Source organism: Myotis lucifugus, unplaced genomic scaffold (assembly GCF_000147115.1).
Source record: "Myotis lucifugus unplaced genomic scaffold, Myoluc2.0 scaffold_164, whole genome shotgun sequence".
In the NCBI taxonomy this organism is placed as follows: domain Eukaryota; kingdom Metazoa; phylum Chordata; class Mammalia; order Chiroptera; family Vespertilionidae; genus Myotis; species Myotis lucifugus.
Genome location: NW_005871212.1, coordinates 1,237,311 through 1,248,442, shown reverse-complemented (window position 1 = coordinate 1,248,442; position 11,132 = coordinate 1,237,311). Strand labels below are relative to the sequence as shown.

Below are 11,132 nucleotides of genomic sequence, written 5' to 3'. Positions count from 1 at the left end.
CGGGCTCGGCTCCCGGGGGTGGAGCCAGCGTGCTGGCTTTGCTCTCTGTGCTCCCCATGCCTGCCTTTCGCTCGCTGTTCCTGCCGGGCTCGGCTCCCAGGGGCGGAGCCTGGCGGCGGCATGGAGGGCTGCTCCTACCCAGGGCCAACGGGCTTTGTGCAAATTAGCCGCCATCTTGGCTGGCGATTAATTTGCATATCTCGCTGATTAGCCAATGGGAAGGGTAGTGAAGTTATGGTTAATTACCGTGACTGGAAGCCAAGCTTCCACTGAAGGCAACAAAGTTTCAATTATAGAAGGTAAATAAATCCCAGAATAAAAAAAGAAAAGAAAAAAAGCAGAGGCTGGGAGCTTCTGTCGCCGGGGGGCTTGACCAGCCTGAAAACGGCCCTCAGCCCCTCACCCAGACTGGCCAGGCACCCCAGTGGGGACCCCCCAACCTAAAGGGGGTGTGGCCAGCCTGCAAATTAACCGCCATGTTTCTCTATTATTAGATAGGATGCTCAGTGTCACTGATCATCAGAGAGATGCAAATTAAAATGACAATGAGGTATCACCTCACACCAGTCACAATGGCTACCATCAACAAATCAACAAATGACAATTGCTGGCAAGGATGTGGAGAATTAACACTGCTGGTGGGAATGTAGACAGCCATTATGAAAAACAGTATGGAATTTCCTCAAAAAAATTAAATATGAATCTGCCATTTGACCCAGTGATCCCACTTGTAGGAATATATCCTAAGAAACCCGAAACACCAATCAGAAAGAATGTATGCACCCCTATGTTCATTGCAGTGCAATTTACAATAGCCAAGATATGAAAACAGCCAAAGTACCCATCAGTAGATGAGTGGATAAAAAAGCTGTGGTACATTTACATCATTGAATATTATTCAGCAGTATAAAAGAAGGATCTCTTACCCTTTGAGACAACATGGAAGGACCTGGAGAGTATTATGCTAAGCAAAATAAGTCAGTCAGAGAAAAACAAGTATCACATGATCTCATTCATATGTGGAAACTAATGAACAAAATAAACTGATGAACAAAATAGATCCAGGGACATAGAAGCATAGAACAGACTATTGAATCTCAGAGGGAAGGTGGTGGAGGGTGGGTGGGTGGGCAGAGATCAACCAGAGAACTTGTATGCATATATGCATAACCCCTGGCCACAGACAATAGGGTGATGAAGGCCTGAGGCAGGGTTGGTAGCTAGAATAGGTCAATGGGGGATAAAGAGGGAGATATGTAATAATACTTTCAACAATAAAGATTTATATATATATATATATATATATATATATATATATATATATATATATATATATATATATATGTTAAATCCCTGGCCTGTTTGCTCAGGGGTTAGAGCATCGGTCTGTGGACTGAAGGGTTAAGGCTCAATTCCTGGCCAAAGGCAAGTACCTTGGTTGCAGGTTCAACAGGTTCATTCCCTGGCTTTGGTCAGGGCCTGTGCAGGAGGCAGAGAGTCAATTTGTCTCTCTCACATCGATGTCTCTCTCTTCCCGTCCTCCTTGCCTTCCACTCTCTCTCTCTCAATATCAATGGAAAAATATCCTCAGGTGAGGATTAAAAATATGTATATATTAAATAGCCTGCCATATAAATAAGACATCATTTTACTCTCAACTACTTCAAAAATAAGAACAATGAAACCATAAAATTGAACATGTAAGTTTATTGTTCAAAAAGAGAATTGCAGGCATTTTACTGATATTGCCAACATAAATTTTAATTTTTGCTCTCCTGGGGCATCTGGTATTTCTTTGGTAGATCAGTTGTAATTAGGATGATTTTCATATAATCAAGATGTCTGAGGAGTTGATCTTGAAAGGGAGGTGGCAGATGTATCTGCTATCATTGTCATTGGGAAGTTTGGGTTGCCTACGGGTTGCAGGGTAGAAGGAAGACCATCAATGACTGGTGAATAAGAATATCTATTTGGAAAAGTAGAAGGCTGGACCATCCTTTCAAAATAACTTCTCTGTAAGGGAGAAATAATGTGGTTCTGAGAAGCAGAAGTTGTAGTTGTAATGAAATTCACCATGCGGGTATTTGCTTGAGTGTAGCTGCTATGTGAATGCACAGGAAAGGTAGTCAACTGATTTGAAATAGCATATCGATCCATTACAATTTGTTCTGATGATCTAACTAAAGTGGATGATGGAGGAGAAAAATTACTTCTCCTTTGAGCAGTTGTCTTAGCAATTATCTGGCTGGTAGCAGGATTTCTTATTAGAGGCATATTTACATTTGTGGAGTGTGGAAATACACTTTCTTCACTTGATTCAGCAACAAAACCAGAATTATGGTTATCCACATGACTATCTGCTCCAAAATGCTTCTTATTGAAATCTTGAAATAATGAAGATGCTGGAGAAGCATTTTTAATCCCAACTCTTCTTTTCATTCTTACTAGGAGTTGGGGACAGCCTCGTTTAAAATTGGGATTATGAAAAAACTGTAGCTAAAACCAAACGAGAAAGTTATTTAGTGACATTTTAAATCAAGATACAAGAATGTTACAAACCTATTCTATAAAATATTATTTCAGTCTTATCACATAAAGTTATTGTCATCAAGTAATACATGTACGCTGTTAATATATTTGAAAGTTTACTTATTAGCAAGGACATTTAATTGTGATTTTCAAGCAAAAATGTGTTGTATATTTACAGTACTTGTGAATACCGTTTAAAGTGGTTTCAGGACCTTTATTTAAATAGACCTCATTGATAAGGTTCAAAGTTACTAGCAACATTTCTTATAATCCTGAGTGTTTATGCCCAAGTTGTCCTAAATTTAGAAGAATAATTTTACAAATCTGGTTTTAGCTTATATATATGAACATATTGATGCACAAAAGAATATATATATATATATATACCCTCTATATATTGTAACTGAAAATTTCTGAATACCTTGCTCAAAACAGAGACTTCTTTTTCTTCTGCCAGAAAGTCAGCTAGAGAAGCAGATCTTTGAAAATTCTGTCGCATTTTACTAAATCCATAAAGGTTAAGCTGTCGAACTAAACTTTTCATACTCTCAGTTTCGAATATTCTGAAAGGAGCCTTTCTTTCCAAAACTTCTTTCTTAAAGAGGTCTTCATTAATCACTATAGAAGTTCCATTCTCATCCCACCAAATAGACTTAAATTGATCGCTTTCAACTATCTTCCACAGTTTTCTGGGAAAGGTCATAGAAAGGAAATCATTATCTTCATCTGGTTCGGAGGCACAAAATGTGTAACGTGGTCTTTTTATCAAGGTTTCTTCACACAAAGCCTGAAAGGCATATTCCTCGATCATAGACCTCAATTCCGAGTCCCCAGGGTAAGTGTGATCACACAATGCAGACCTAATGGAGGTTTCTGAATCATTTGATCCATCGTTAGGAGAAACAATTTGAATTTCTGAGGAAACATGGGCCATCTCAAATAAACTTTTCTTCAGCGGCCTTCCACATCTGCATAATTTTGAACACTGCGACTTCAAAGGTTGTCTTTGCAGGCTTACACAGATAAACTGCTCACACCGTCACAATGGTCCTCAACCTGTGTAGCTGTGACATCACAAAATGACTGGTCTCCTAGCAATTAAATGTGACCTTTAGCCAGTGTTTCCTTCTTGCTCTATAAATTTTATTCAGCTAAAATAAAATATAGGCCAGTTTTTTTAAAATAAAAATATATTTTTATTGATTTCATAGAGGAAGGGAGAGGGAAAGAGAGATAGAAACATCAATGATGAGAGAGAATCATTGAAAAGCTACCTCCTGCATGCCCCACACTGGGGATCGAGCCTGCAACCTGGGCATGTGCCCTGACCAGGAATCGAACTGTGACCTCCTGGTTCATAGGTCAATGCTCAACCACTGAGCCACGCCAGCTGGGCTGAAGAGTATTTTAAAAGGAGAGATAAAAGAGAGATAGAATAGAAAGGAAACAGAAATGTGTTTAGGGCTTCTTTTTAATTCCCTGACATTATTATATCCAGTGATGTCAATGGAGTATTAAAGTCCCCTACTATGATTGTACTGCTGTCGATCTCTCCCTTGATATCCTCCAGCAGTATTTTTATGCATTTGGGTGCTCCTGTATTGGTGCATATATTTTTACCAAGGTTATATCCTCTTGTTGTATCGATCCCTTTAGTATTATGAAGTAGCCTTCCTTATCTCTTGTTATGGCCTTCACTTTGAGGTCTATTTTGTCAGATTTAAGTATTGCTACCTGTGAAGGATTAAAGAAGACAGACAAGAGAATACAGTTGGGACCAGTTGGGACACTGTTCTTGGATGGAGAGACAGTGCCACAGCCTGCAAGCTGAGTCTTTATTTTATAGTCAGATCCCATGAGGCAAATCAAGGGCGTGGTCAAGATGTTTACATGTTCTCATGAGTTTTGAATCTACTTAATTATATTCACCTGAGAACTCTATCAAGCTTTGTTTTGGCAGCACTTGCTGCACGTCCAACAGCCTACATCACTCAGCCACCTTTTGTACATAAGGTCAAACTTACAACCATAGCCTTTGGCTATAATTGTGCTGGGAGGGCTTTGCCCTCCAAGCTGGGACCTGCACATGGCTTTGCCACGAGAAGACTGTGCTCTCTCATAGTCCGAGGCTTGAACCTGTCCAAACGCTGTAGCTGCTCTGCACATCTCCCCCATCCCCCTTTTTTAAAAAAATATATTTTATTGATTTTTTACAGAGAGGAAGGGAGAGAGATAGAGAGTTAGAAACATCGATGAGAGAGAAACATCGATCAGCTGCCTCCTGCACACCCCCTACTGGGGATGTGCCCACAACCAAGGTACATGCCCTTGACCGGAATGGAACCTGGGACCCTTCAGTCCGAAGGCTGATGCTCTATCCACCGAGCCAAACCGGCTAGGGCTGTTTTTAATCATTTCTATTTAAATTATTCATCACAACCACTTGGACTTATAAGGATTATTCCAAAATTAGGAATTGTCCAAAACTTTAAGCTACTAAGATAACCATAAAAGTAAAAACTTGCTCCTGTTTACTTGGCATCAAAAGCTCTAGGGAAATTACGCAGCATAACCAAAACATCAAGAACAAAACTCTGGTTATTAACAAAACAACAACAAAACAATGTCAATACAACACAGCAACAAGAGAGAAACCAAACCACAGATATGTTATAGTTTCTTTTGCTGCTGGTGTATATCTACTCAGAGTCATCGGATTTGGCTGTGCAAGACTTTACAAAAGACTGGCAGCTCACCAATGCTAGCGTAGCCAGAAACATGGCTGAAAGAGTAGCTTCCACTCCTTGCTTTTCTACCATCTGCTGGGCCTCAGTCGTCAACTTCTTTAGCTGATTCCATGTTGGCACCTCAGCCCCTTGTGTAGCCTTTGTTATCTTCTTCCACATCGCTATCATCAGGGCAACCCTGTCTTTTGAACGGAGGGACAAGGAGCTTCTCTGGGTAAAGATACAAACATAACCTCTGCCCCACATCATTACTGGCTCTGGTCTAAACCATTGTCCAAAAAATATTTCTTTTAGGGAGAAAGTAGATCTTTGTGTCACCTCAGGGCCCTTGAGATGTCACAAAGCTATCTCTCAGTTAAATTCTTGAAATATTACATTTGGAAAAGTTGTCAAATATACCCAATTTAAAGTTTTTTCCTTCCCCTCCTGCTTTGCCTCAGGTGGGGAAGATAATGGTTTGTTAATTATAGGCAGGCTTGGCTGGCCTTTGTTTAAACTTCCCTGGGTTGCAACCTTTATAACTTTTACACTTGAACTGAGCCTGCAAAGTCCCATGAGGTCCAGTGCTCATAAGCATATAACTTATTAAAAATTTAATTTCCTCCTTGTTTTTGTTCCTGTACTATCTTCTACTTCTAGTTTTCTACTTAATCTGTATCTCATTTTCTATCTTCTACTTTTCTACTTAATCTATATCTTATTTTCTATCTTTTACTTTTCTACTTAATCTGTATCTTATTTTTTATCTTCTACTTTTCTACTTAATCTATATCTTATTTTCTACTTAATCTGTATATCTTACTCCAAAATTTTATCCTACGACTTCTAAATTAACAATTGCCCATCTTGAGCTAATAATGTCATTAAGAGTAATTCGGCTTCAAATGACGCAATCTTTCCTGTGCCATGTATTTGAAGGCCTCTCTTAAATCACCTTCAATTTTCTCTTTTAAATATGGCATTTAATATATAGTTTAACTATCTCTAACTTTCTTTAAATGACAATTATGTTCTACTTATGTCACCTACCGTTTCTTTGTTATAAAGGTTAAAATTTTAATGTTAAGCAATATCTCAGCTAGTACCTTTGCTATTTACATTTCAGTCCTTTTGACTTCCATTTTTAGCTTTACAGTCCTTAGCAAAATGCCCTGGCTTAGCTTTAAGCATCCTGCTGACCAGGACTTCAATTTTTTGCTTTATAGTCCTTAGCAAAACTTAAGAAATTTAAGAATTTGACTATGCTTCTTTGAGTATTGTTTTAGAGATCCCTTTCCTGAGATCCTGAATTTCCCATGTTTTACACCCAGCTGCTACCAAACCTCACTCCCCACCTTACTTTCGCTTTCTGCATGTGCTTCACTGGAGCGTCCTTTCACCTTACAATGATAATTCCCCCGTACTTAGGCTCCACGTTGGGTGCCATATGAACTGCGTCCAGCACAGCCAGGGGAGAAATTGAGCAGGGGTGGTGAAGGATTAAAGAAGACAGACAAGAGAATACAGTTGGGGCAGGTAGGACACTGTTCTTGGATGGAGAGACAGTGCCACAGCCTGCAAGCCGAGTCTTTATTTTATAGTCAGATCCCACGAGGCAAAGCAAGGGCGTGGTCAAGATGTTTACATGTTCTCATGAGTTTTGAATCTACTTAATTACATGCACCTGAGAACTCTATCAAGCTTTGTTTTGGCAGCACTTGCTGCACGTCCAACAGCCTACATCACTCAGCCACCTTTTGTACATAAGGTAAACTTACAACCATAGCCTTTGGCTAAAATTATGCTGGGAGGACTTTGCCCTCCAAGCTGGGACCTGCAGATGGCTTTGCCACGAGAAGACCATGCCCTCTTATTAGTCCGATTCTTGAACCTATCCAATTGCTGTAGCCACTCTCCACAGCTACCCCAGGTTTGTTTGTTTGTTTGTTTTTTCATTTCCATTTGCCTGAAAAAGTTTTTTCCATCCCTTCACTTTCAGTCTGTGTGAGTTCTTTGTTCTGAGGTGGGTCTCTTGTAGACAGTATATATATGGGTTATGTTTTCTTTTTTTGGGGGGGGTCTCCCTCCTCCATTTATTCTGTACCAACATCAGATGAAACGATTCTCATAAATAAGGGGGTGAGCCCCTCCTCGCGACTGTGGTCCATGGCCAGGAGCAGAGCAGGGGCCTGGGCGGGGCTGGTGAGGGGCCAGACGGGGACTGGGCCAGTGAGCACCAGAGGAGGAGCAGGAGGCCGCCGTTGGGCAGGCTGGGCCAGGAGGCCGGGGGGCGAGGAGCTGCCCCGGATCCTCTCCATGTAGCTGCGGAGCTCCTCGGGGTCCCTCAGCCCCATGTCCTCACACACCCAGCGGATGTCCTCCTCACCCGCCACCAGGATGGACTGCACGGCACGGGCTGCCACGGGCTCCTCGGGCAGCTGGGCTGGGGGCGCTGGCGGGAACGTCATGAACTCTACACGCTTCCAGCGCCTCCCAGCTTCTTTCTGGGCCAGGGTGCTGGGGGTGCCGGGGGTGCCCGCGGTAGGTGCGGGGGCCAGGGTCAGAGTCTCCCCGCTCCCGCTCTCACAGGGGCAGCCCCTCTCCCCCTTGATGGGGCCAGGGGGCTGCCGGTCTAGCTGGCGGCCCAGGTCCTCCTGGTCGGTGCCCAGCCACACCCAGTTGTGGAGCTGCAGGGAGGCGGGGTCCGGGGCGCTGTCAGGGGGCTCCTTGCGCTGGTAGCGCAGCACAAACACCACCCCGTTGACCAGGAAGATGAGGATGGCCAGGCAGAAGATGCCCAGCAGGGCGTACATGCCCAGCTCCAGGTTGGTGACCCGCCGAGGGGCGGGACCATCTCCTCCTCTTCCCCCTCCTCCTCCCTCGTTTCTGCCTCCTCCTCCTCCTCCTGTCCAGCCTCTTCTGTCCGCTCAAACTTGCCCCTCACATGCCCGCTGCCCCCCACACCCGGCAGGACTAGACGGCAGGGCAGGGGCCAGGGTGGGAGCCGGAGGCAGCCCGAGCCAGGTGGTGCCCGAGGCCAGGGGCACGCGGTGGCGGCCCCGGTGGCAGGGTTCCGGCGGGTGCAGAGACAGCGCCTCGGTGCCCGCCCCGCTCACCACCCCCCCACCCCAGCCGGGCACCCCGCCCCTCGGCTGGCAGGATGGCGCTGGGCTCCTCGGCTGAGACAGAGAGTCCCAGGTCCTGGTGGTGGTAGAGCTCGGCGGGGGCCAGGGTGTGGTCGGAGAAGGACAGCCACAGGGACAGGGCCACCTCCGTAGCCCCCTGACCCCCAGCTGTCACCTGCTTTGGGGCGGGAAGGGCTGACTGTGCCCAGCACGTGGCTGTGACCTCCCCGGGGGTGGGGCGGGCGCCCTGCTCAGGGCCAGTGATAGGCCCACGACCGGCTGCACCCGCAGCTCCCAGCACCGAGACCTTGTCATCTGTCACGGCCAGCGCCTGCTCCCCCAGGATGGAGTCAGACAGTGGGGACGCACCTCGATGGAGGTGACCCCGGGCTCCAGACCCACCAGCACCCGGCCGCCCTCCAGCGACGCCACGCGGGGGTCCTGCACGCGGGCGTGCGGTGCCACAAAGTGGGACACGTCCAGCAGCCAGTCGGGGCCGAGCAGGTGGGTGAGGCAGCGGCCGTCCAGCGGGTGGGCCGCAAAGGGGACGAGGAAGCGCCCGCCCGCGCCCGCTAGTACTTCAGGCGGCAGCCCCGGCCGCTGCCTCGGCCTCCAGCGCCCCCTCCGCCGGGCTGGGCACCCTCCAGCCGCGGACCTGCTCCAGGGTGGTGTCCGTCAGCTGGATGCGCAGGGGCAGCAGCGGGGCCCACACGGTCAGCCGCAGGGAGTCCCGCAGCCGGCGCCACCAGAAGTCCACCCGCACCCCTCGAGCGCCCCGGCTCTCCTTGCCCGTCACAAACACGGCACAGGCCTCAGACACCTGCAGGACCTGGGCGATGGCCGACTCACAGCCAATGTGCTCTGTCACCTCCACCAGAGCCCTCCGCTGTAGGCGCACGGGACCCGCCGCGGCACTCTGGTCCTATTAAAATACCAATGGCATATGTCAAAGAACTTACAACAAATATTCCAAAAATTTATATGGAGCCAAAAAAGACCCTGAATAGTCTCAGTAATCTTGAGAATGAAAAACAAATGTTGGAGATATCTCAATAGCTGATACCAAACTATACTACAAGGTCATTGTAATCAAAACAGCTTGGTACTGGCAGAAGAACAGGCATATAGATCAGTGGAACAAAACAGAGCACCCAGAAATCAACCCATGTCTCTATGGTCAATTAATATTTGACAAAGGAGGCAAGAGCATACAATGGAGTAAAGACAGTCTCTTCAAATAAATGGTGCTGGGAAAATTGGGCAGGTACATGCAAAAAATGAAACTAGACCATCAACTTACACCATACACAAGAATAAATTCAAAGTGGATAAAAGGCTTAAGTGTAAGTTGCAAAACCATAAATATCCCAGAAGAAAACATAGGCAGTAAAATCTCAGGCATCTCTTGTAGCAATATTTTTGCCAATATATCTCCTAGGGCAAGGGAAACAAAGCAAAACATTTAAAAAATGGGACTACATCAAAATAAAAAGCTACTGCACAGCAAAGGAAATCATCAATGGAACACACTGTATGGGAGAACATACTTGCCAATGATACATGATGAGGGGTTAATTTCCAAAATATATAAAGAACGTATACAACTCAACACCAAGAAAACAAACAATCCAATTAAAAAATGGGCAAAAGACCTGAATAGACACTTCTCCAAAGTGGACATACAGATGGCCAAGAGACATATGAAAAAACGCTCACTGTCACTAATCATGAGAGAGATGAAAATTAAAACCACAATGAGATATCACCTCACACCTGCCAGAATGACTACAAATCAACAAATGGGAGTAAATCAACAAACAACAAGTGCTGGAGAGGACATGGAGAAAGTGGAAGCCTCATGCACTGTTGGTGGGAATGCAGACTGGTGCAGCCACTGTGGAAAACAGTATGGAGTTTCCTCAAAAAAAACCCCCCAAAACTAAAAATGGAACTGACCCAGTGATCCCACTTCTGGGAATATATCCTAATAATCCCAAAACACCAATCAGAAAGAATGTACCTACCCCTATGTTCATAGGTGTGTTATTTACAACTAGAGGCCCGGTGCACAAAAATTTGTGCACTCGGGGGGCGGGGGGGGGGCATCACTCAGCCTGGCCTGTACCCTCTCGTAGTCTGGGACCCCTCGAGGGATGTCCACCTACTGGCTTAGGCCCGCTCCCCGGGGGATCGGGCTTAACCTGGCAGTCAGACATCCCTCTGGCAGCCCAGGAGCCCTCGGGGGATGTCCACTTGCCAGCAGGGAGCAGGCCTAAGCTGCAGTTGGACATCCTTAGCGCTGCTGAGGCGGAAGAGCCTCCAACTACCACCACTGTGCTGGCAGCCATCAGCCTGGCTTGTGGCTGAGCAGAGCTCCCCCTGTGGGAGCACACTGACCACCAGGGCACAGCTCCTGCATTGAGCATCTGCCCCCTGGTGGTCAGTGTGTGTCATAGTGACCAGTCATTCCCAGAGGTTCTGCTGTTAGGGTCAATTTGCACATTACCCTTTTATTATATAGGATAGAGGCCTGGTGCACGGTGGGGGCTGGCTGGTTTTCCCTGAAGGGTGTCCCGGATCAGGGTGGGGGTCCCGCTGGGGTGCCTGGCCAGCCTGGGTGAGGGGCTGATGGCTGTTTGCAGGCTGGCCACACCCGCTTCAGGGTGGGGGTTCCTACTGGGGTGCCTGGCCAGCCTGGGTGAAAGGCTGAGGGCTGTTTTCAGGTTGGCCACAGCCCCTTCAGGGTGGGGCT

At 46.4% G+C, this 11,132-nt stretch overlaps 1 protein-coding gene and 1 pseudogene across 1 annotated transcript; both read right to left on the bottom strand.

Annotated features, from left to right (window-relative positions):
- Positions 1–1,833: 1,833 nt before the first annotated feature.
- LOC102424734 (heat shock transcription factor, Y-linked-like) lies at positions 1,834–3,463 on the bottom strand. Its single transcript, XM_006095999.2, has 2 exons — positions 2,951–3,463; positions 1,834–2,496 (listed from the first exon to the last, which is right to left on the bottom strand). Exons 1-2 carry the CDS (start codon positions 3,461–3,463, stop codon positions 1,834–1,836), a joined length of 1,176 nt encoding a protein of 391 aa, XP_006096061.2.
- A 3,885-nt stretch (positions 3,464–7,348) lies between these two features.
- Positions 7,349–11,132, bottom strand: part of LOC102424421 — a 5,664-nt pseudogene continuing 1,880 nt past the window's right edge.

Excerpts from the sequence above, each read along its gene's own strand:
- LOC102424734 (XM_006095999.2), bottom strand. The coding sequence starts at position 3,463 with ATGGCCCATGTTTCCTCAGAAATTCAAATTGTTTCTCCTAACGATGGA. Across the intron at positions 2,497-2,950 it reads AAGTCTCTGTTTTGAGCAAG|CTACAGTTTTTTCATAATCC; the intron begins GTATTCAGAAAT and ends GTTTGGTTTTAG.